Here is a 25,769-nt window from a genome sequence, read left to right as displayed (position 1 = left end):
TCCTGACCCACAAGGCCCCTGGATGAACAAGCAGATCATTATGGGGGTGCCAACAGGGGCACAAATATATTCCTCTCACGATTTTCTAAACTTCACAAAAAGATATCCACCAGATTATCGCCCAGATATCAGTCAGGCTGGAAACATGCCCAGGCTACTAATATTTGGGTTGGCCCATGCATGACAAGCAATCATGTTTTGGAATTCCTGACTTCAGTCAGCTCGACTGAAAAAATAATAGCAACAATAGAACTAGAATTCATAAGAAAACACACACAAAACTAAGAAACAAAACTTTTTCTATTGCATTCGAAAGTGTTTTACTTTCCGGCCAATATTTCAGCATAAGCTGCAACCCCCTGATATATATGCAGTTTTTAAACCCACCTCTTCATTAAATAACTTGCTTGTTTCCTTTTTGATTGGGTCTATAAGTTGGACCTGGCCAGCAGAGAACCCCACAAGAAGAGAAACGCTGTCAGCTGTAGCTGTGAGGTGGTTGAAGTCATGACACGTGGGTTGTGTCCCTTTGTATATTCTCTTGTCTATGGGCTTGCTTAGATCCGCTGCCTGTTGGGAAGAGAAGAAAGAACATGAAACAAGAACCGCTTCAATGACCAACAAAGAGATGAAGCAATCACTTAAACTGGATTACAACAGAGTTTACCTAAATGGTTCCCTTTGAAGTTAAAGTCACAATTAAACAACTGCTGTATCTTCTGCTGCCTATTAATTTGATTACAAATTCCTAGCAGAGCCCAAGAGTCTAATGAACCACATACACAAGAATTAACTGAGCTCAGAACTGCTTGTGCATGGGTGCCACCTGGAACAGAACTAGTTATTCTGACCAGACAATCTTTGGCTAATATGGTCAAGATGAGGACTTTGACACATGAACAGAGTACCCAGAGACTGATGAAAATATTCCTGATCGCAGGCTTTGTGATCCACTTGTTCTGCCAAGAAAATTCCCCCAGTACATAATCCTTGTACTTCAGGGTTGCTTAGAGGGCTCAATATCTAATAAAAACAGCAAGGTGAAAAATATGGACATCTATGCCTATGTTTACCTAATAAGATCATATGCCACAGATTTACAGGGTTTGACCTAACACAAAGGCCCTTACAGAGAAGAACAGATGTTTAATCCATTTTGTTAAATGTGGGCTACATTCAGATCTAGCTGCGCTCTTTCCATGCTAAGAGGCAATTCTGTAACATATTGTAATGTGGTTCAGCTTTACTACTGGCAATAATCTAATTAGCTAAGTGGCTATCCATGGGCATTGTGCCTTCGGCATGTAGATTTTATCCCTGTGCGTGCAGCCATATTTTAGAAATTCAGGCAATACTTTTGTTATCTATAGGAGGTATCACAGCATAGACAGATATCTGTGTCAAGTGCAGAAAAGCAGTAAACTAGACATGTTTTCAGCATTCTGGAATGGCTACCTAATTAAAGGGTTAAATAAACTTATTAAAATGTCAACAAAAATATTCTAAGACCAACTACAATTTGTGTTTTTCTTATTTGTAGTTGCCTTTATGCTCTGCTTCACTCTAAACTTACATAGAAAAAGCTGCCAGCAAAGTAATCAGAAAGGAGAGTCATTGTGAGGCTAGTCTAACAAGATAGCAGTTTAAATTCCATATTGGAGAAGCCATAAAAAAGCAAAATTAAAATATTTTATGTTAAAAAAAAGTAAAGGCCAATTGCTACCTGTCTAGAATACGGTTGCCTGCATATTCTACATGACACCTGTCTGCACCTACAGAGCTGCACTAAAAAAGTAGGTCAGAATCAGGGGAGAACAAGGCTATCAGACCAGATACCTTTGGTGACACGTATAACCCAGACAGCCATGCTCAAAAGTCATATTTTCTGTTTAACCATTTTATGGAACCCATCCCAACAAATTTTACCTATGTTGAAGCCAAAGAACAAACAAGTATTATACACTAAGACATTTTGCATTTTCTCCTGCCATGGAAAGCTTAAAAACAATAACATGATAAAAAGCAGATGATTTTACCCTCTTTATTCTATAAATGAACTCCAAACAAATAAGTGCAAGATAAAATGACTTTGCATTTCAATTATTGCAGCTTAAGCTAGTATGCTGAATAGACTGCCAAGGTCACTCTAATAGCACGTGGGTATTGCTATGGAAATCAACCCACAAGGAAAGGAGGGAGGGGGGAAATAAGTTATAACTGGTATAAAGGTAACATTAATAGTTAGTACTCTGCTTCTTTTGTAAATATTTTATTTAAGGACACTAAAGTTCCTATAAGAGAAGAAAACTGCAGAAATCAAAAAGCTTAAGACAAACGGCAACTATAAAAGTGTGTGGAGATTAGAGCTGGGCGGTATGACCAAAAATTTATATCACGGTATTTTTCAAAATTATATATCGGTGTCACGGTATTTGACGGTATTTTTTTTTCCATGCATGATTAGGTGTTAACCCCATTTCCTAATAAATTAGAGAATAATTACTGCAGTATTGAAAATCAGAGTCAGGCAAGCGAAGGATCGGCAACAGAAAGTCGTAAGGTAAATCAGGCAGGCTTAGTTTCCCCAGGCAAGGCCGCAGACAACATAACACAGGAGGAGTTATTGCGGTATCTGAAAAATGAATATAGTTTTTTAAAAAAACACCGGTATTCGGTATTAAACGGTATATCGCCCAGCCCTAGTAGAGATCTTCTGGAGATGATCACAGTGAAAACAATCCTTTGGTTTACAGCACACATGGCATTTTCTTTATGCCATGGGAAAAAGGCTAATCTGCCCCACACACGTGTGAAATAAGAGTTTGCAATATCTGCCCTATGTGTATTCATTGCTGTCCTAACATATATGAGACAGATGCAGAACAGATCAGCCTTTTCTCATCAGTTTTACACCGGCAATGACAAACCTTCCAAGTTTCTATACAAAAAATAAAACTAGGATAAATCAGGCTTTTAACCATAACTGCACTTCAAGTCAATGGTTACTATAATGTTGGCTTTATGATGATCCCATTTCATTTACATATGCAATTTTCCTAACATTTTTTTTTTCTCAAACAAATTGCATATTTTAAAGAGATGACATTCCAAATTTTAGAAGGAATGTGCCACTATGTTTATAAAAACCTACCCTGAGCAGACCACCCATTGCAAAAGTACCTTTCTGCCTCCCGAGCAGAGCTGCTGGGCTTTGGGGAATCATTTTTGCCTCACCCCCAAGCTTGGCATCCAGCTGGCCAGAAACTGGGGGGTACAGGGAAGCAGGGGATCCCCTTTGCAGTGAGCAGTTAGTGCTGAGTAGTAAATTGTACCTGTTAAAAACTAACTGAAATGTATCATTATCCCTTTAACTCTAATGATTTTTCAGAGCCCTAAAGCATTGGAACAAAATCAAATTTACCAGAAAAGGAACAACTACAAAAACATTTTTGCCCAGTGTAATGAAGCATGTCTACCACTGAATATCCGCATATTTGCTGTACTATTCAGTTAAATATTTTTAAGGTAAAAAATGAAAAAATAATATTTTAAATAATGCAGTTTAAGCATGGTTTTATTGTGGAGAAAAAAGCATTTGTTTTCTTTTTAAATCTATTTTAATTTTTCCAGGTCCCTAAACCTCCAAGTTAATGCCTCCAAGTAGTAAATATACAGAATAGGCAAGAGATGAAAATCCACTGAATGGTAATCCGATTGAAATCGGGGGGTAGGGCTATATGCATATTTACATGTGGCAATATACACAAAGAACAATAAAAAAAAAATAATTACACGCATTTACATATAACGTGCTTTTATCCTGCACTGCTAAAAAAATTGTGTTTGCTTCAGAACTCTACTATAGTTTATATAAATAAGCTGCTGTGTAGGGGCAGCCATTCAAATTGAATATAGCAAAAGGCTCATGCACAGAAAAGAGTAGTTTAAGGGCTCTGGCACACGGGGGAGATTAGTCGCCCGCGATAAAACTCCCTGTTCGCGGGCGACTAATCTCCCCGAGTTGCCTACCCCTGCCATCCCACCGGCGAACATGTAAGTCGCCGGCGGGATGGCAGACGCGGCGGGGCGATTTCCGGAAATCGCCGAAAAAAACTCGTGAGTCTTTTTCGGCGATTTGCGCAAAATCGCGCCCTAAGGGCTCTGGCACCCCTAAGGGCTCTGGCACACGGGGGAGATTAGTCGCCCGCAACAAAACTCCCTGTTCGCGGGCGACTAATCTCCCCGAGTTGCCATGACCCGCCATCCCGCCGGCGAACATGTAAGTCGCCGGCGGGATGGCACACGCGGCGGCGCGATTTCCCGAAATCGCCCCGCCGCGTCTGCCATCCCGCCGGCAACTTACATGTTCACCGGTGGGATGGCAGGGGTAGGCAACTCGGGGAGATTAGTGGCACCAGCCTGCACCCAAAGCATTGTGTCCACCCGGGTGCAGGCAGACAACAGCAAAAAAAAAAAAAAAGTCTGCATTTTACAGCCAATATCTGCCACGTATGCCTGCACCCAGGTGGAGATAATGCTTCTGGGTGCAGGCAAGGTAGCAGGCTGGTGCCAGCGGAGGGGCCGATTCTAGAGCTGCACAAAACGCAGGCCAAACATCTGCCCCCATGTGGCACTAGCCTAAACATAGGCCGAGAATCCGCCCCAACTCTTCAAAAATCTAACTGCTGTGCCTGCACCCAGAGGCATTGTGTTGGCCCAGCTACAGGCACACTAAGTGGCGCAAAACTGCTTATGCAAGGGCCTCCACAATGGCTACAGGTGCAGGCACAGCAATCAGGTCGTAGGCAAAGAATTCGCCCGCTGTGGCATTAGCCTAAGGTCAACGCTTGTGGCACAAGGGGCTATGCACTGGCATTTCTTCGCTGGTGTACCTGCATACAGGAAACACCGTGCTGATAGAGGAAGGAACAGATGAGAGTGCACTAGCTTTTCTGCTTGTGGAGAAAAAGCACGTGAAAAGAATACACAGCCCCATGTGCCATGTCACATGTGACAGCCAAAAGTGGTTGTCTCTCTGCCTGCATTTAAACTCAGAAAGAGAATCAGCCGGTCTTTCCTCATCTGCTCCTTCGTGTATCTGCACGGAGAGGCATGGCTGTGTGCAGGCACCATTTTCTGCAATGTATATCTGAACACAGGCAGATGAGAGTACCATCTGCATACAAACGGCCTTAGTTCTTAAAGTACATGTAAACCCTGAACAGCCTCTTTGAAATCTTTAAATACCTACCACTAAGGTTAGTAAAAAGGTAAAAAATAGTAAGGCTGCAGCATTCCCTTAATGGAGAAGGAAAGGTACAATCACTAGGGTTTGCCAAAATGTTAGGCACTCCCCAGTGATTGTAATCACTTACCTAAAACCTCGTGCTGGTGCTGCTGTTAGGAGAAAACTGCCCCAGCCTGGGGTAGCTGCGAGACAGCAATCCTCTTCCTTCTTCTGTCTTTGTGTCACTTGCACATGCGCAGTAGAGTAAAAAAGCTAAACTTCAATAAGAAAGTCGCCATTCTCACCTTATTGTGCATATGCCAGCCACGGAATTCTGAAGAATGAAGAAAGATAAAAAGAGGATTGCTGGCTCGCAGCTACCCTGGGCTTGTGTGGCTTTCTCCTAACAAGCAGCACAGCGCATATGTGCTATTTTCAGATATGTCACTGAAGATGTGAGAGAGAAAAAATGGCCATGGGGTGAAAGCTGCTATTTGTTTTGGGAAAATGTGATGGTGCTGGCAAACGGAGGGGATATATGCCCAACTTATATACATGGCAGGAAAATATAGGGTTTACATGTCCTTTAAGGTGGCCATACATTGTCAACCTTTCCCAATGAGTAGATCTGGCAAACAAGAGGATCTGGGCCAGGTTTGGCTACCCATTCGCAGGGCCAAATCACGCTGACCAGATGAGGATGGCATCAACATACCATTGTGGACCTCATAAGATGGGTTTTAATACCTGCCCAATTGATATCATATGGGCAGGGCTGCTGGAGGGGCCAAGTGTAATTGAGCCGAGTATGGCCACCTTTACAAATGGATAAACAGAAGTGAATTGTCATATATGGCTTTCTACAGGGACTACAGACTAATTACCACTTCCTATATAAAATAGGACATTCACTTTTTAATGTTACCGGTCCTTTAATTCTATATATTCACTTGGTCAGGAGTAAATAATGCAGGAAACATTTTTTGCAGAGATAAGCATGTGTTAGCGCAACAGAAAGAGGTGCGTTTTTCCTTCTGATTTTCTTGCACAGCACACAGCTTTTACTTTTCCGTTACATACACACAAAAAAATAAATAAAACCTAGAAAGTATTTCTTAATTTTTGTGCTTTACATATCTTTAGGTTTGACCTAGACCAGGGATCCCCAACCAGTGGCTCAGGGGCAACATGTTGCTCCCCAACCCCTTGGATGTTGCTCTCAGTGCCCCCAAACCAGGGAGTTATTTTTGAATTACTGACTTGGGGGCAAGTTTTGGTTGAATAAAAACAAGATTTCCAACCAAATAAAGCCCTCTGTAGGCTGATAGGGTGCATAGAGGCTGCCTAATAGCCAATCACAGCCCTTATTTGGCTCCTCCATGAACTTTTATGGTGCTTGTGTTGCTCTCCAAGTCATTTTACATTTGACTGTGGCTCACAAGTAAGAAAGGTTGGGGATCCCTGACCTAGACCTTTGTTAATATGTTATATTATGTAAAGCAGAGAGGTTCTGCAAAATATGTCTTGCTTTACTGCTGTAACAGTTGTTGGCATTTTTTAAACTAGCAAGAAGGAATTATTTCCTGGTACATATGTGACTATTCAATTTCCTTCCTGGCAACCAACCAAAGCATGAATGTGTTTTATGGCACAGACTGTAGATATACTCTCAGGATCAGAGCGTGTGTGCCACAGGACAAAGCAGGTTCAAATACTGTTTATCTGAAAGTCTCGTTAACATTTAACATACTACTGTTCAAAATGCCTGTGGCTGATTTAACAAGAGTAAAACAGATATGGAGGGTTAGCCAAGGCAAGGTAAACAAGATACACTGAACTAAAGGTGGCCATGCACACACTGTAATAACATTAATCAGTGCATGTATGTTGGGGAAGGAGGGATCTGGATTCCTCTGGTAATTAAATATATCATAACTACTTGCAACCAGGTTATGCTTTACAATTAAAGAATAACTTAAGAAAAAAAACTGGCGAAAAAGCAAGAAACCTGCATAAGAGATGGTTACTGAGGGAAAAATGACAGAATATTTTATTCATAGCTTATAACGGTTTTATTCTTTAGATACTGCATAAGTTAGGTGGCTGTGTATAGAAGTGTAATACAGGTATCCAGAATGCCCGGGACCGGATGTTTTGGAATAAAAAAAATGTTCATAAATATTTTACTAAATCTTAGTCAGGCCCCCAAGCAGTCAATGAATCTGCTTCCTCTATATTTATGCTCCTAGTTGGATGATCTTGTATTGTCCAATAGGTGCAACACCATGTTCTCTTAGGACAGTCCATCCATGCGCAGACTTTAGAATATTCCAAAGAAGCTCCAGAAGTTTATAGAAAGTGGCATTACTGCAGAGGAAAGCAGACCCAGAGGCCATGTGGGAGAGGACCGCAAAAAAATTAGACGCAGCCCCAAGGTTACTCCACTGTTTATACATAAAGTATATACTCCCATAATGATATATAAAAGCAAGCACTACTCTGGTGTGGTATGCTCGACAATATATTTAAAAACACAAATGCACTAACAATGTTACTGTGAAAAGTGTAATGTAACTATGTACAATGCTTTCAATGAAGAAGCTGAAAGAAAGTGAGATGGTGCAATTCAAATAAATCTTTGGGTCAAAACCTATAAGAAGCCTGTTGTACAGGTGTGCAAATATACATGCACATTTACCCTCTTTCTTCATGTTACAAGACACATATTATGCTTTAATTATACACATTAAATAATGTAAACTATCATGTTATTAGCTATACACTTTAACTACTAAGGGAGATAAGTCGCCCGTGACAAATCTCCATTGTCACGGGTGAATAATCTCCCTGAACTACCATCCCACCGGCAAAAATTTAAGTCGCCGGTGGGATGGCACACGCTGCGTAGGCGATTTCGGCAAATCGCCGAAAATGCCTCGCGAGGCAACTTCACCGATTTGCTTAAATCGCCTGCGCAGCATGTGCCATCCCACCGGCGACTTATCTCCCCGTGATTCCCTTAAGGCTCATGGCCAATGAGCACTATTTAAGCAAGTACAGTTTAGTCACCTTCTGTTCACTTTAATAGCAAACGCCTGACATCAGCCTAAGAAATCACCCCCCCCCCAAAAAAAAAAACGTTTTGCCACAAGTAAACATTTTGTACACTCGATATTAGCCAATAACTTGGCCATCTCTCTGCAAGCTGAGTGCAGATTTTTTTGCAAACAGGAGAACCATTTTGGGGTATTGGGTAAATGAATTCAATCACTTGGGGTTGCCTAACATTGGAACATTCCAGTGATTTGACCTTTGCTTCTCCTTTAAGACAAGGTCACATGTGGCATTTTCTCTATTGGTGTAGAAAACAGCCACTGACATTTTAATATTTTACAAGGAACTTGACAGATGAAGATATATTTTTCTGTAAAAGTGAATAGCTTTTTATTTGATTTTTCCACATCTGTGCCTAGGCAAGCCATGAACAAGAGACCGCTCTGTAGCTGTTAACATTTCCATAGCACATGTTTGTAGTATTCCAGTATGACCAGACAGCCAAAGCTTTGCTACCAAATGAAAGAGACAACACACTGTTTTGCAAAATTCTATGTAAATAGCACTGTATTTACAAAGTATGCCATTAAATAAGTGAATTAAAGCAGTACACCAATGTAAAATATATCTGTATTCTGCAAAAACTTTATATACAAACTTTTAACGATTTTTTACAACAAATATCTAAGTGTGTTTTACAGGAATCTTTTCTTTTAAGAGAGTATTAGATAGGCACTTCAAAACGAATCATCCCTCTACAGGACCAGTTTTAAGCATTGTTAAATTAGAATATGGGGAATAATAGATACCCTCCGTGACCTCTTCTGCTACAAGGTACCCAAACCAAATTAAAGCAATACTATATCTGTATATCTAACTATGCAATTTAATTTTTTTAATGCTCTGATGTTAACAGGCTATGGGGGAAACAAGTTTGGTAACAATCAATGAACAATGAGAGCTTCATATATAATGCAAACTCTAAAGACACTTCTATCAGCCTAAACTGGGCTCAATGAAATCCAACAGCGTGACCATTTTAGTTTCTGGTACTGGAAGATGCAAAGGGGAAACAAGGTAATTTGGAGCAGAAGTTGTTCCAGAGAAAGACGTATTGGATTTAGATGCTGGAGATAGAAGCTCCAAAAGGTCTAAATTAAGTTATCAATTATACATGCTTCCTGTAACATCTTGTACATACATTTGCTTTATTTGTAATTATGCATTCTCTATTATTCAGTGATTGAGTGGATCAAAACAACAATCAGACTATGACCGTACTATCCTTCAACCAAAACCTAGTCAACGAGTAAGAATATTTTTATACTTTATTTGGGTTATAGATATCTCTCTCTGTTAAGGAAGGGCAGAATAACCTCAAAGTTCAAAGATTGGTGGACCTCCTACCCAAAGACATCTGAGAATTAACTACCCTCATATATACTATGGCAGGCAACAAAAAAATGGTCTGTACACCCATAGAATATCTGCACTACAGGTATGCCTCCCTAGCCCAACAGCCGTGAAAGCAGGGACTGCAAAGGTGGGGGGGATCTCCACTAAAACGGTTTTCTTATAAAGATCTCTTAAGAACATATACTCCAATAGGAAAATAAAAAAAACACTTTTTGTGTAATGAAGATACAGAAAATATCATGAGATTAATCAGTCAACAATGAATCCAACAGCCAACAACATCTCCGCAAGAAGATTCAGAAAACTAGTGCAGTGACACTAAGGTAGGCACAATGTAAACAGCTGCCGGAGGCTTTTGCGATTATGTGTTTGATAATATACCTATGACTATGTGTTGAAAGACACGAAATGCGTCAGAATTAATGTGAATAAAGCATTTTCTTAACCACCTCAACCTGTGTTTGGAGTGCGCACCCATCGAAGAAATTGTGCTTGTGACAGCTGGGTCTCCCTTTGCTACAGGTCTAGGGCGCTGCACCCAGACCATTGGATCAGTGTGGTTATTGTCCATAAAAAAACTTTGATTTGATGTGATTTTTTTTAAGAAGAACTAGAGAATTTTAAGTTTGGTTTAATTTGCTGGGTGGTAGAGCAAATTTGAATAATTGTATAAAATTAGTATGCACAAGGTATATTTTAGGAACTTCTACTGGCAGATACTCATTAAAACTATGCATACTGTACATATCTGTGGGCTGGTAATTTGATTACGGCTACTGGCACATTAGGAGATTAGCTGCCCACCATTAAAGGAAAAGTAACAAACATTTTCAAGTAAAAAATCTATTCTACCCTGCCCCAATAATTGCCGTATCCTGAAAACCAGGGTAGAATAGTTTTTTTACTTAAAAGGTTTTTGTGTTACTTTTCCTTTAACCTCCTGTACCAGAGGCAACAAATCTCTTACAAATGCCTTCCCACTGGCTCCTCATTTAAGCAAAAAAGTTAAATTTTGGCTTCATCTGTCCACAAAAAACATTCTTCAAGAGTCCTTCTGGTTTGTCCACATGATCTTTAGCAAAGTCTAGACAGTCAGCAATATTTTTGGTGGAGAGCAGTGGCATTCTCCTTGCTACCCTGCCATACACACCATTGCTCTTCAGTGTTCTCCTGATGGTGAACTCATGAACATCAAAATTTTTCTTCATCTACTTTTAGGGCTTGTTTGAAAATCAGTTTTAGGTCACATTCATATAAAAATATAGAACATTTTAAAGGGTTTACAAACTATCAAGCACCACTGTATATTCCAGTTTGGTAAGATTCTTTAACAAGCCACTTAATATTATATAAATTGTTGGTTAAGGACTCATTCTGGGGGTAGTTTTCCTTTAATCCCAATTGTGTTAGTAAAGTAGCATTTTATAGCACAAGCCCTAATCACTTAACTTGTTTTAAAATAGGGTATAGTGCCACTTTAATTTTTCTGCAGATCAGTCAGCAGGGTTGTTATATGATACAAGAAATGGACTGCAGACCGCTGGCTCATTTTGTATGAGAGTGAACTAGAGTTCTGACAAGAAATAAGCAGATAAGCTTGGTTGTACTAGAAAACATTTGTAGTAAAAAAAACACTAAAGCATAAAAGTGGTGCAACATACAATTCAATTAAACCTTATGTAACTATGACATATAACTAGTCTGATGTTAGGCTTGATTAGTCTAAAGTAGTGCTGTCAGAGGGCTGACAAAAAATGTACTGCAACAAAAAATGTATATATTTTTTTTCTAATAAAGTAGTGAAGTTGTAGATAAAATTCCAGTTTGGCTGCTTCGTTCAATTTTACACTGATGGATCTGATACAATTAACAAAATGCAGCACACAGATGATCATACGGTTCTAATAGAAAGTAATTAAAAATTGTATGTGCATGAAAACTTTGTACCAACCGCTCTATGGCTTTGGAGCAGAAAGTCTTAAGCTGGCCATACACAAACCTAAGATTTTCAGACCATCCCGATAATTTTTGTACCATGGTAATCGGTTGTTTAGTCGTTGACCAGGTTAGAAAATTTTGGTTGGATAACAATAAAATCTTTGCATGTATTGTGTATCTGACAATATCCTTGGGGGACCTACAATGGAAGTCACTTTGATACGATTGGTGTCTGCCAACTATTTCATGCAGAACATCCTCCGATTTGTATTTTAAGGGCTTTATGCTAATGCGCGTAGCTTGTCGGGTAAATTAGGGGAGCTGCAGGCTATTGCATGTATTGAAAATTATGATTTAATAGGTATCACTGAGACCTGGTGGGATGATAAATGCGACTGGGCTGTGAATTTAAATGGGTATACACTTTTTAGGAGGGACAGAGAGATTAAAAAGGGTGGAGGGGTTTGTCTTTACGTAAAGTCAGACTTAAAGCCATGTAATAAAGACATTACCAATGAAAACGTCGAATCTCTTTGGGTAGAAATTTCAGTAGGGCTGAAGGTCACAAAGAAAATGATCATTGGTGTATGTTATAAACCACCCCGTATAGATGAGGGGGATGAGGCCCAGCTATTGTTGCAAATGGAGGAGGCTTCAAAACTGGGTCAAGTTGTTGTTATGGGGGACTTTAATTATCCGGACATTGACTGGAGTAATGGGGTGGCTAAGTCAGAAAAAGCTAGTAGGTTTGTAAATATGCTAAATGACAACTTTTTATTTCAGGCAGTTCAAGAACCCACTAGGAATGACGCTATTTTGGACCTGGTGATTTCTAATAATAATGAACTTATCTCTAACATTTGTGTGGGTGAGCATTTGGGGAACAGTGATCACAACATGGTCTCCTTTGAGATAATGCTGCAGAGACAGCACTATAAGGGAGTAACTAAAACACTCAATTTTAGACGTGCAGACTTTGCCAGTATAAGGGCATCTCTGCAATGTGTCAACTGGGAAAGGCTTTTCATGGGGTTAGACACAGAAGGAAAATGGAACATCTTTAAAACATTGCTTTGCAAGTATACACAACAGTATATCCCCCTAGTAAGCAAGGAGAGGCATCGCAAAGCAAAACCTTTATGGCTGAATAAAAGTGTTATTGTCGAGGTTGGTAAGAAAAAACGTGCTTTTAGGGCATTCAAGTTAGCTGGGACAGCAGAAACTTTCATCAGGTACAAGGAAGCAAATAAAGCATGCAAAAAAGCTATCAGGCAAGCTAAAATAGAGATGGAAAGGGATATTGCTGCTAGGAGTAAAAAGAATCCAAAATTATTTTTTAATTATGTGAATAGTAAAAAAATGAAGCAAGAAGGGGTGGGAACTTTATTATCACGGGGGGGTACGTTGGTTGATGAAAACGGGGAAAAAGCTGAAATTTTGAACTCTTATTTTTCATCTGTCTATACATCTGAGGAGCCAGATAATGAAGGCTTCCCTTGTAATATGCCCAGTTCTAGTAATTTAGCTACTGACGCATGGGTCACTCGGGAGGAAATTCAAAAGAGACTTGAACATGTAAAGGTAAACAAAGGTCCAGGGCCGGATGGGATTCATCCCAGGGTATTAAATGAGCTGAGCGCTGTGATTGCCAAACCTCTTCACTTAATTTTTCAGGATTCATTGAGGTCTGGCATGGTGCCAAGAGACTGGCGGATTGCTAATGTGGTGCCGTTATTTAAAAAGGGATCCCGTTCTCAGCCTGAAAACTATAGGCCTGTTAGTCTGACATCAGTAGTAGGAAAACTTTTGGAAGGGGTAATAAGGGATAGGGTACTTGAATACATTGCAGTTCACAATACTATTAGTTTGTGCCAGCATGGTTTTATGCGTAACAGATCTTGCCAGACTAATTTAGTTGCCTTTTATGAGGAGGTGAGTAGGAACCTTGATGCTGGAATGGCAGTTGATGTCATCTACTTGGACTTTGCTAAAGCGTTTGATACAGTACCTCACAGAAGGTTAATGATCAAATTAAGGAATATTGGCCTAGAACATAATATTTGTAATTGGATAGAGAACTGGCTGAAGGATAGAGTACAAAGAGTGGTTGTAAATGGAACATTTTCTAATTGGACCAGTGTGGTTAGTGGAGTACCGCAGGGGTCAGTCCTTGGGCCTTTGCTGTTTAACTTGTTTATTAATGACCTGGAGGTGGGCATAGACAGTATTGTTTCTATTTTTGCTGATGACACTAAATTGTGCAAAACTATAAGTTCCATGCAGGATGCTGCCGATTTGCAGAGCGATTTGACAAAATTAGATAACTGGGCAGCAAACTGGAAAATGAGGTTCAATGTTGATAAGTGCAAAGTTATGCACTTTGGTAGAAATAATATAAACGCAAACTATCTACTGAATGGTAGTGTGTTGGGGGCATCCTTAATGGAGAAGGATCTAGGGGTTTTTGTTGATAACAAGTTGTCTAATTCCAGGCAGTGTCATTCTGTGGCTACTAAAGCAAATAAAGTGCTGTCTTGTATAAAAAAGGGCATTGACTCAAGGGATGAGAACATAATTTTGCCCCTTTATAGGTCCCTGGTAAGGCCTCACCTTGAGTATGCAGTGCAGTTTTGGGCTCCTGTCCTTAAGAAGGATATTAATGAGCTGGAGAGAGTGCAGAGACGTGCAACTAAACTGGTTAAGGGGATGGAAGATTTAAACTATGAGGTTAGACTGTCGAGGTTGGGGTTGTTTTCTCTGGAAAAGAGGCGCTTGCGAGGGGACATGATTACTCTGTACAAGTACATTAGAGGGGATTATAGGCAGTTGGGGGATGTTCTTTTTTCCCATAAAAACAATCAACGCACCAGAGGTCACCCCTTTAGATTAGAGGAACGGAGCTTCCATTTGAAGCAGCGTAGGTGGTTTTTCACGGTGAGGGCAGTGAGGTTATGGAATGCCCTTCCTAGTGATGTGGTAATGGCAGATTCTGTTAATGCCTTTAAGAGGGGCCTGGATGAGTTCTTGATCAATCAGAATATCCAAGGCTATTGTGATACTAATATCTACAGTTAGTACTAGTGGTTGTATTTATAGTTTATGTATGTGAGTGTATTGATTGGTAGGTGTGGGTTAGGTGTGCTGGGTTTACTTGGATGGGTTGAACTTGATGGACACAGGTCTTTTTTCAACCCTATGTAACTATGTAACTATGTAACTATGTAATTTCAGTCTGAATGTTTCAGATAGTTGCATTTAGGGCAGTGACACACAGGGAGATTAGTCGCCACGCAACAAATCTTTATTGTCGCGGGCGGCTAATATCCCCGCAATGCCATCCCACTGGCTAGAATATAAATTGCTGATGGGATGGCATATGCGGTGCCGCGATTTGCCGAAGTTGCCTTGAGAGGAAACTTCGGGTGACTTCAGCAAATCGCCTCACTGTGTTGCCATTTCCCCGTGTGAAGACGCACAAGGCTACTAGTAGCAGATACTTGTCATGGCTACTAACATAGACGATGCTGATTATTTACCGAAAACTGTCTCTACGTGTGTTTTAGCAGAGGCAGTATTTTTTATGGCGGGGTATTTTCTGGCATTTAGTAACCATGAAAAAGTAGCTGCTACTTGTAGCTCAGTGCGTCTTTATCCTTAAATGTATGACCAATATCCGAAAATTCATCAGAAGAAGACTAAAATCTGAACTGTATGGCCACCTTTGTGTTTATAGTCTTTTTTATTGTCCTTGTGACATATGTCTTGTTACTGTCCTGCCTTTTCTACTGGCACATTTGTGGTTTGAACTAAGAGACCTGTGGGTTAAACTGGCCATAAGCAGCAGATTCACTTTTTTGTCAAGGCTGCCTAACAAGCAGATTCTGGTCTGATTATCCAGTCATGCTTATCAAGTCATGCTTATCCAGTAGCTGGGCAACAGTCAGATCATTCAGATGGGCCAACAAAGACCAGTTGGATGAGGGCCACATCAATGCTCTTTTTTGATGGGATTTTCAAACCTGCCTGATTGATATTTGGCTAATTTTCTGCAGAAATCAGTCTGGCAGGCCTGTCAGTAAACCCCATACACAGGCCAATAACTTCCAACTCAGTCTGGAGGGACCAAGTTAGCAGCCTGTGTATGGTCAGGCAATGGCTATCTTCTGTGCTCTAGTTCTCTAGTAACTGCAGCCTTCACATTTTCTACATATAAAATAAATCTTAAAGTGAAAATACTGGACAATGTGGAAATCTTCAGGTATAGTTTAGAGCCAAGGATCCATTTTAATTATCACAGGTGGAATGAGGGAGAGGCAGATGCTCTATAAATATACTTACTAGCAATGTCTTTACCTGCATACATTTATTGGCCTCTTAACTTCTTGTTGGTCATGTTTCAAACTCATACTGTGTACAGGGTTTATAACTGTGTTGAGCAAATTAGACAGAAAAATGTTCTGTTATAGCAACATCATACTAACTAGCTATGAATTTAGCATATTCATGCTTATACGTACGTCTTTTCTTTCTGAGTAAAACAAATGCACTCCTATTTGAAAGCCCTGTTAGAATGCTGATTGACAAATCAAAGCAAGCCTTCTGACATTTTTTCCCAATAATTTGGCCGCTGGAAGGAACATTAATTAGAGCCACTGGATGAGATTACCTCACCACCGCTATCATGCCCCTACCGCTAAAATGTATGTTCACATATTTTAAGAGCTTCTAAATGTATTAGATTGTCTTTTATGCCTTTTAAAGACCTGTGTATATTTTTGGTGATAAATACAAGCCAATAGTAATACAATTATGCCTAATAAAAGCAAAGTCAAATCTGTGCAGCCTTCCAGACTTTATTTTCCTTTAATCGTATTATTTTTTAATTATAAATTTTTTTTGAAAGCAGTTTCTGTCTGCCCTTTTGTATTCCTATCCCTACAGCAGGGGTCCCCAACCTTTCTTAAGGTGGCCACACACGTGGCGATTTGCGATCTTTCCTGCAACCACCGGTTGCATGAAAGATTGTTCCAATCCGCCACTAACGTTCAGGGCTGAAACGGCAGATATGGAGGTAGAAACAATAGGATTTCTACCTCTTTCTGCCAATTCAGCCCTGAAGGCAGATTTTCTCAGGCGCCCGATCAAAATCTTTTAACCCGCCTGATCGGTGAGTTGACCGACATCAGCAGCCTCCTGCGATATCAGTCGACTCGCCGACTTGCCATACACGCACCGAATATCGTATGAAACGAGGTTTTGTACAATATTATCGGTGCGTGTATGGCAAGCTTTACTCGTGAGCCACAGTCAAATGTAAAAAGACTTGGAGAGCAACACAAGCACCATAAAAGTTCATGGAGGTGCCAAATAAGAGCTAAAATTGGCTATTAGGCAGCCTCTTTGCACACTATCAGCTTACAGGGGGCTTTATTTGGTAGTAAATCTTGTTTTTATTCAACCAAAACTTGCCACCAAGTCAGGAATTCAAAAATACCTACCTGGTTTGGGGGCACTGAGAGCAACATCCAAGGGGTTGGGGAGCAACATGTTGCCCCTGAGCCACTGGTTGGGGATCGCTGCCCTACAGGATAGGAATAACAAAGTAGAATAAACTACTCCTATGTAAAGGTGAATCTCAGAAGTTATTTCTTTTGCTTTTCTCTGTATCATCTGACATCGGATTGCTTATATTCCTCATGTAGCTAACTTCTCAGTTGCTAAGGTATGACACCTGCTATTTGCATATGTTGTGTTTGGGGCCCACTCAAGCTGTTAGTTGCAGATATTATGTCTCCCTGCACCTGCTACCTGAACAAATCTTTGTCCCAGGAAGCCTGGGAGTAGTATGTGTATATTTAGTTAAACCACAGCATATGATCCCTCCCAGCGGCAACAAAGACACCTACCCACTTCTCAATGCCTTCCCACTGTTGCTAGCACTAGTGTGTTGGTCATTAAGCCAGAAGCTGCTTAGGAATGATCTACATGAGCAACAAAAAATAAAAATCACTGTTTATAAGCAAATGCCGCCCAAGTAATGAAAAACCTTGAACATAAAAAAAATTGTGAGGAATGTATACTCATTAAAAATAGTCAGCGAGAATTTATTTTACAGTAGAGTTTTCAAAAAGCAAAATACATTGATATGCAGTGTTCATATACTTGTGAGATTCACACACAAGCTGCTTTATCAGCATATTACCTTTTATTGCCTCAGCCGAGGAAAGCAATATGTCAGCTTCCACTCCTATTTATACCTGTAAATGTGCTGCATGGATATCAAAATCACACAATGAACTGTGGCCTCAATCTTTCCTTTCAGGAGAAGGAAGCAGTAAAGTTGGATATCAGAAGTCCCCAAAGTGCTTTGTAATGATATAAAGGTGAAAGGCCAAAGGCAACATGATTTTATTTAAACACAGGGCACATTACTTCTTATTACATATATAAATTCACTAAGTATTATTTATAGGGGTCTTACAGGTTATCCATGCTTCTTGTGCATGATATAAAAAATACAGAACGCACCCTTACAGGGGTGGTTCACTTTTATATTAACTTTTAGTATGTTAGAGTGTCCTATCCCTAGCAACTTTGCAGTTGGTCTTTAATATTTTGTAATGTAAATTATTTGCCGTCTTCTTTTTCTGACTTTATTAAGCTTTGAAATGGGGGTCACTGACTCCAGCATCTAAAAAACTATTGCTTTGTGAGGCTACAATTTTACGGTTATACTTACTTTTTGTTACTTAACTCCCTATTCAATAACACACCTATTTATATTCCAGCCTCTCATTCAAACCACTGTCTGGTTGCTATGGTAAATAAGACACTAGCAACCAGACAGGTGCTGAAAAAACACAAAAACAAACTTGAGAACTGCTAAACAGAAAGCCAAATAAATGAAAAACTGAAAAAAATCAAGACCAAGGGCACACTGTCTCAGAATATAAATGTCTACACCATACCAAGTTTATTTAAGGGTTAACAACCCCTGCAAAAGACAGCTACACAGCCTTAACCTCAGTCAATTTACTGCTGCATTTGACCATAAGTACAATAACCCTACAACACAGCTTTCTGGAAACCTTGTGTTTGATTTCACTTAACACAGCCACATGCCTTACATGTGTTTGCAGCCATGTGCATGCTTCTTTTAAGTTGTTCTAAGCATTTACCTGTAAGGACAACAGCACACAGAGGGCATATTTATTAGTGTGTAAGCCAACATCACCAATAATGTTGCCTGTAGAAACCAATCAGTACTTAGAATTGAACAGCCTCCTACAAGTTAGAAAACAAAAGCAAATATCTGATAGGTTGCTATGGGTAACATCACTGGTGAGGTTGGCTTACACATTATAACAAATATGCCCCAGAGATTTTTGTCGCCTATGGGAAATCTGCCGAAAATGTCTTTCCCTGTACTTACATTTGAATCACCGCATGTAAAAAAAACACCTTATGTGGCGCTCTAGAATTATCACTGAAAAATATATTTCTCAGCATTTTTCAGCAATTAAGGCAGATCACATAATATGCAATTTGTTAACACCAAAGGATGGCAATACTGCACAGATCCAGTTGTTTGGCCTAGGGATGCTTGTGCATTATGGAGGAATTCAGCCATGACGAAGATCACTGAACGATAGGATTTTTATTCTATGCTGCCTAATCCATTTAGACTGAATGCTGATCAGAAGGCTCTCATCGAAAAAAAAAGGCAGAATTGTCCAGTCATATTGCACCATGTGAGACAAATGTTAAACTGCTCAAACAGAAAAACAGCTGTTACAAAAAGTCCAATTATACACAAATTACTTGTACGATGACTAGGCTATGTATACCAGAAATGTACATCTATGAAAAGCAATTTTGCAGGTCAAGAGGTAGAAAGTAACTAATATCATCAATGAAATTTACATTTTTTGAAAAATTCAGAACTCAATTAAGCAACTTCAACCCAAAGCAATTTAAAGGAGAACGAGTATCAAAAATTATACAGTACTCAAGTCATAACCCACCTCCTGAAACACTGCATTTAAAATTCTTTAACTGTTCCCCGCTACTAGGAGTCTATTCTGCGCATGCCCAGGGCTCCTTTACAATAAATGCACATGCGTGTGCCCGGATTCAGTGGATTTAAAAAAGAGGAGAAGCTTGAGAAACTTTACACAGCAGCTCATTTATTTTTTAAACTACGGATCAGTCTGAATTACTGAATACATTATAGAAGAAATACTTAAGTCGATGTACATTTTACAGGCAATAATTACAGCTATTTTTGAGGTTTCCTTGTCCTTTAACAGATTTCCATTCAGCTGGATAACAGCAAATTTAGCCATGCACACAAACCGTATAATATTCAACTAATTGGCACTAGTTATAACAGTCATTGGGTCATTGTTAGAACATTATTACATTCCACCATTGAGCTTTAAAGCCTTGCCCCACACGTTAGTAACTCATACCAACTAGATGTTTGGTTGCTATGAGTTACTAGACATCACTTAAGAGCACTTATTACATAACACCCTTAGTTCTCACTAAAAAATAGGGGGGTAAAATGCCAATCATAACTCTCGGTAGAACTACTGATTGAAAACATCTCACATAAAATAGGCCTACTTGCTTACAAATTTAATTGTAGATGTTGTGAGTAAAACTAAAAAAAAAATATTTTTGATATTCAGGGAAAATGTAATATTCATCTGATATGTTGTTCTTGGAAGGCTGCAGAACTGCTGCACTGATTTAGTTTGCAGGGTTCCACTGACCCCACTGATTAGTAGGTTTAAGACTAACTATAAGGTGAACAGGGAAGTCATGAGCAACAAAGTAATAAAAGAAAAAATGTGTCAAAATGAATTCAGTTACCAGGTGCGATTATCCCTAGCACTCATTTGATATTTTGAAGTTCAGTTTATAAAGAGGGGGTTATACATATAGAAAGGAAATAGGATACAAAAATAGGAGAGAAGCTGCAAACAGCTACAGAATAAAGGTCTGCATTGCATAAAAAGCAAATTCTATGATGATCCCTTTAAACACTTATGGGGTTATATAATAAAAGGCACTAAGTTTGCCCAGTAGCAGTAACCTATAGCGACCAATAAGATGCTTGCTTTTAATCAGGTAACCAGTAAATGCCACCTGCTAACTGGTTGCTATTGGTTACTGCTACTGGGTAAATTTAGTGGGTTCTGTAATAAAGGACAGTAAGTTTTGCTAGGAGCAGTAACCCATAACAACCAATCCGCTGGAAGCATTTACTGGCCACCTGTTTCAAAGCAAACATCTTGGTTGGTATGTTACTGCCCCTTGGCAAACTTAGTACCTTTTATTACATATGGGGGTTACTCTGTAATATCAGCTAAAAGGGGTCTTTCTATTGTTCACATTTACCCAGCAAAATCAAGGAATGCTACCATACTTTTACTTAAATATTCCAACATCATAAGAACTATGTTACAAAAAATATTTAAGCACTCAAAAACATTCTTGCCACATTGAAGCCGGCAAAGATGCATGAAGGTAAATTTCATCAGAAACCATGTGACATGAGTGTGATTTTGCACTGTGTAAGGAATTAAATTTACAGCAGCATAGAAAACACTGCATTCTGCATCAGAATGTAATAATCAGGCTTGTAGCATAAGCTTCTACGACAGAAGAACCTACTTTTTTGCTCCAGATTTCTGACGACCTCTAAGCGATGCTTCTCAACAAAGCAGCACAGAGCTTACCGAGCATGTGTAGCGTAATTGACAATCAAAATATGGCCTAACAAGATCCAAGATAGTAAGCTTCTGTAGACAACTTTGAAAGCTTGTATCATTAGTGTTACAGGGCTCCTGAACATCTGGCCTGTAACAGTAAGTTCAGTATATAAACTACAACACATCCATATTCATTTTCAGGTATTATGAATAAATCTTAAAGAATTAAAGCAACAACATATTTAATATAGCTCTCTATATACTGGAGAAAGAGGCCTCTTGCTCTAATCAGCATTTAAAAAACTATACATGCTGAAGATTTGCTTAAATTAACATTTATTCTCATAACAACCTTTTCGATTGTAAGCAGTGCTGGAATTGTGCAAAAAAGAGCACATAGAAGATAAAGGGAGAAAAAAATGATTACTAATAAACAGGGTCTGTTTACTTTACTTGGTCATTATTAAGAGTGACTTTTTATCGGAGAAGAGCACTGCTATCCGTCATTTTTTAATCTGCACAATTCTGAAGGCAAATGGACAACCTAGGAATGTGCATACCCTCTCTGGGTATGGGTAATCAGCTGGGAGTGGTAACATGATTTTAAACAGGTATTTATAAAGCACCAGCACATTCCATAGCACTATACAACAAATAGGTATATACACAGCATATATATTACACAAAGAAAACAACCAATGCAAGAGGTAAAGAGGACCCTGTCTAAAAGAGAATAAAATATCAAATAAATTAAAATCGGCCTAAATAATTGTAATGTGGCATGAATATATTCCATGGATTCATAGAAAGAACATTTAATGGAAAAAGCTTAATATAGAACAATGAAACAGACTACTGCATATAAAAATGCATAACATGTTGCTACATATTTTTGTAAGCATTTGCAAAATTTAGATCTCAAGATGCTATTTCCAACAATGAAACACTTGACACTTTAATAACAGTAAGTAATATCTAATATCTAAATAAATCAGCATCAAGATATCACATTACATACCACTAATCAGACCCAGACTGGCAATCTGTAAATTCTGGCAAATTATAAGGAGGCTGCTGTACAATGCCACAGAAAGCCACTTTTTACTGGGCTGATTGAGTGCTGTCTGGGCCTCTGTTTACTTGAAATGTCAGTGCCTATTTTAAATAATTTAATTTAAGTCAGGATATGCCACTAAACAAGCTATGTACCCTATATAAAAAAAGAAGACAAAGACGTTCAGTGTTCATCCAATAAAAAAAAAAAAAACAAAGAAGAGGTTACATTTTGCTGATTGCAGTGTAGGGGCACGCAACTCTACAGTGCCCATGTTCGGAATGCAAACTTGACTTTGGAGGTAAACAAGGGTTAACTGTGCACACAAACTTACTGTTATCAACTCAATTGAGCTCTGGCAGAAATACCTTAACTCCTTACAACGGGCATGGGATAAACTTAGCCTCTTAACAGCATTTGACAGGTTATGTTAATCTCTGATCTACAGTGTGAAAGCTAAAGCCAGAATCAACTCTGAATCATTAACACATAATCTGACACTACAAGAAAATTGTGACGTTCTGCATAATAGGCTCAAGATTTTTAGTAAACAATCATGCAAAAACAGGCGTCCCTTACACATCAATCAAAGCGTAACTACAACTCTCAAAATTCCCCTATGAGCTACATTTGGGAGTGTGACAATTGCTAGAGGTACAAAGGTTAATCTCCCCTGTATCAGTACTAACAAAGATCTTTTCCACTTGAATATGTGATGTCACTAGTTAATCCAGTAGAAGAAATGTGCTTTTGCCTTAGAAGACATCACTAACATTATTGGACTGCAAAACCAAAACAGTAGCTACTGTAGAGTTATGTGCTCAATATGTTCTTCTCAAATTCAGTCCAACACTTTTTTTTTGCTAGCAGAGTATGCTGGGAAGTGATGTTAAAGGGTATTTCTACCACCTTATGACATCCAACCTGCTACACACAAGTTGTTAAACTGCAATACTCAGAATCACAGCAAAGTGGTTGGCCTACATGTCCCACTATCTCTGCCCTGCCTTTATGCTGTCGGTAGTTTCAGCCATGTTTACACTAGAGCACAAGGGGTATATTATACAATGAGAGATGCAGGAGTAGTGTAACCCATGGCAGGCCAATCATGCATTAGCTTTCATCACGCTAGTACGGCCAATCCCTAACAGATTGCTAGGGGTTACGGCACTAGAGCACGTTTGCAATTATTTTAGCAACTGAGCTTGAAATATGTCGTACCCCGACTGAAATACGGAGCAGCACAAGCTGGTATTGCTAATAGCAGGCACTGTGTCACCCAGTGGGAGCGCTCCACATGGGGCCATGTCACTTCTCCCAGCAGGAAGGAGGTGTCAACCTATGGCAGCAGGTGACACGGGACCGCCCCACACCCTCTGCCCTGTCCTGTAACCCTTCTCTGTTGCACCTCACGGTGCCCGGCACAGCACCAAAGGGCAGGCAAAAGCATGCACCTTTTCCCTAACGTTACCTTTCTGACGCCTTTGTAAATGTAGAAATACAGCTCCCGGCCCACATTGAAACAGATCCTGTCCCCGTTCCCGGACTGATCGTTGACGTTGACGAAGGAGACCTTGACCGGATTAGAACCCTGCGAGTTAAACGGCACCCGGTTGGGGCGGCTGTATTCGGAGTGAGAGAGGAGCTTGTAAAGGCCTTCCCGGGTGGTAAATTGGGTTTTAATTTCGTTCATTTCCTTCCCTCCTCCCTCCGCCGCCATCTTGGAAAGCAGCTCTCATCCTGCCAAATACCCGGATCTCTTGCGCTGCGCATGCGCCAACTCAGCTACCGAGCCCTGAAGCGCTGCTTAGTTTACGAGTGAGCCCAATCTCTCTCCTAGTGGGCGTGCCCTTATGGCGTCACATAGATCCCAGCTTGTGCGGCCGGACCGGAGGCTTGGCAAGGCGTAGCGGGGTCCTTAGCGCCCTCCTATGATTGTTGGAAGTAGTGCTTGCTTTTAAAAAAAATGGATCACGGGTTTTGAAGACGCAGGTATTATTATGCTTCACAGGGGATCGCCACCTAACATTTTTCCTTTTGCGGAATAAAAGAACCTTTATAATATACGTTAAACGTTTTCATTCTTTTATGAGTTATTTGTAAATATATTAACTACTATTTGTTTTTATATTTATGTGCTATGGGCCAGTTTTCCTTCAGTAAGAGGTGTTTAGTTGTACAGAGGCTAAGCTGCTAGGAGTCTGTGCTTACTCATACACCTTTCCTGGTATACACAATGCTGTGCATCTCTCTGCAGGAAGCCTGTTAATTCTAATTTTTATCCCTTTCATTTATTTTTTAACTTTTGAACTTTAGACATTGACCATAGAAAAAACAGATGTCATACATTTTTAAAAGAAGTGAACAACCATTCATCTATACAAAAAGGGAATTAGTAGGGTTAAATAAAGAAATAAAATGTAAAATACCGAGATCTTGCTGAGAATCAGATACCATAACATCCAGAAAGCTGAGTAATAGGCTAGATATTTATTCTTATTTATTCCTTTCATTGTTAATATTTTCATTACATATCTTTTTGTGCAGACCAATTTGTATTTCTTTACCAATATGTAATTCAAGCCGCTGCCTGGTAGCCAGGGGAAGTGCCATATAGTATAACACTTGAATTTCAAAGGCATAGTCCACTTCTCTATTTTCATTATTAGTCCAGTCAGAATGATAACTCACCCAGAATCTTGCAAAAATCCTCAGAGGTCACATTCACCGACTTCTATTGAGTGAGAAATGATTAGTGATTAGCCAATAAAATGTACTACCTACTCTGTATTTTCTGGTTTTGTTCTAAACACTCTGCTGCTATAATTTGTATAAAGCTGGCCATACACGCACCTTTCGTACTATATTCTGTGCGTGTATGGCAAGTCGGTGAGGCGACTGATATTGCAGGAGGCTGCTGATATCGGTCGTCTCGCCAATCGGGCGGGTTAGAAGATTTTGATCGGGCGCCATTGAAGGCGCCCAAGCAAAATCTATGTTCAGCGCTGAATCGGCAGAAGGAGGTAGAAATCCTATTGTTTCTACCTCCGTATCTGACGATTCAGCCCTGAACGTCAGTGGAGGGTTGGAATGATCACACGAAAGAAAATATATATCCACAGCACACAATTTGAGGGCTAATTTAAACATAGAAATTAGTTTAAAAATACAGGTGCCTGTCTGGAAAAAGCAATACAGGTTCCCCCACACAAATCCTTTGGTCCAGGTGCAACCTGCCCTGGACCCTGCGCTCAGGTGAAAAAACTCACGGCCAGGGATAACTCACTTCCAAATAAGAAAGCATTATGCTTACCAGACAGTCCTGTTGAACCGGGTGCTCCTGCCCCGAGTCCGTAGCCAG

General features: G+C 39.7%; 1 protein-coding gene across 2 annotated transcripts in view; it reads right to left on the bottom strand.

Annotated features, from left to right (window-relative positions):
- wdr20 (WD repeat domain 20) overlaps positions 1 to 24,240 on the bottom strand; it is a 36,572-nt gene extending 12,332 nt beyond the window's left edge. Inside the window, exons 1-2 of one of the 2 annotated variants that reach the window (XM_012968324.3) lie at positions 23,880 to 24,240; positions 388 to 570 (exon numbers count right to left, since the gene is read on the bottom strand). In XM_012968324.3, coding sequence (XP_012823778.1) covers positions 388 to 570; positions 23,880 to 24,128 — 432 coding nt within the window. In that variant the 5' untranslated portion in view covers positions 24,129 to 24,240. 2 annotated transcript variants of the gene reach the window in all.
- Positions 24,241 to 25,769: the final 1,529 nt, after the last annotated feature.

Source organism: Xenopus tropicalis, chromosome 8 (assembly GCF_000004195.4).
Source record: "Xenopus tropicalis strain Nigerian chromosome 8, UCB_Xtro_10.0, whole genome shotgun sequence".
Taxonomy (NCBI): domain Eukaryota; kingdom Metazoa; phylum Chordata; class Amphibia; order Anura; family Pipidae; genus Xenopus; species Xenopus tropicalis.
This window is presented reverse-complemented; position numbering and strand designations above follow the sequence as displayed.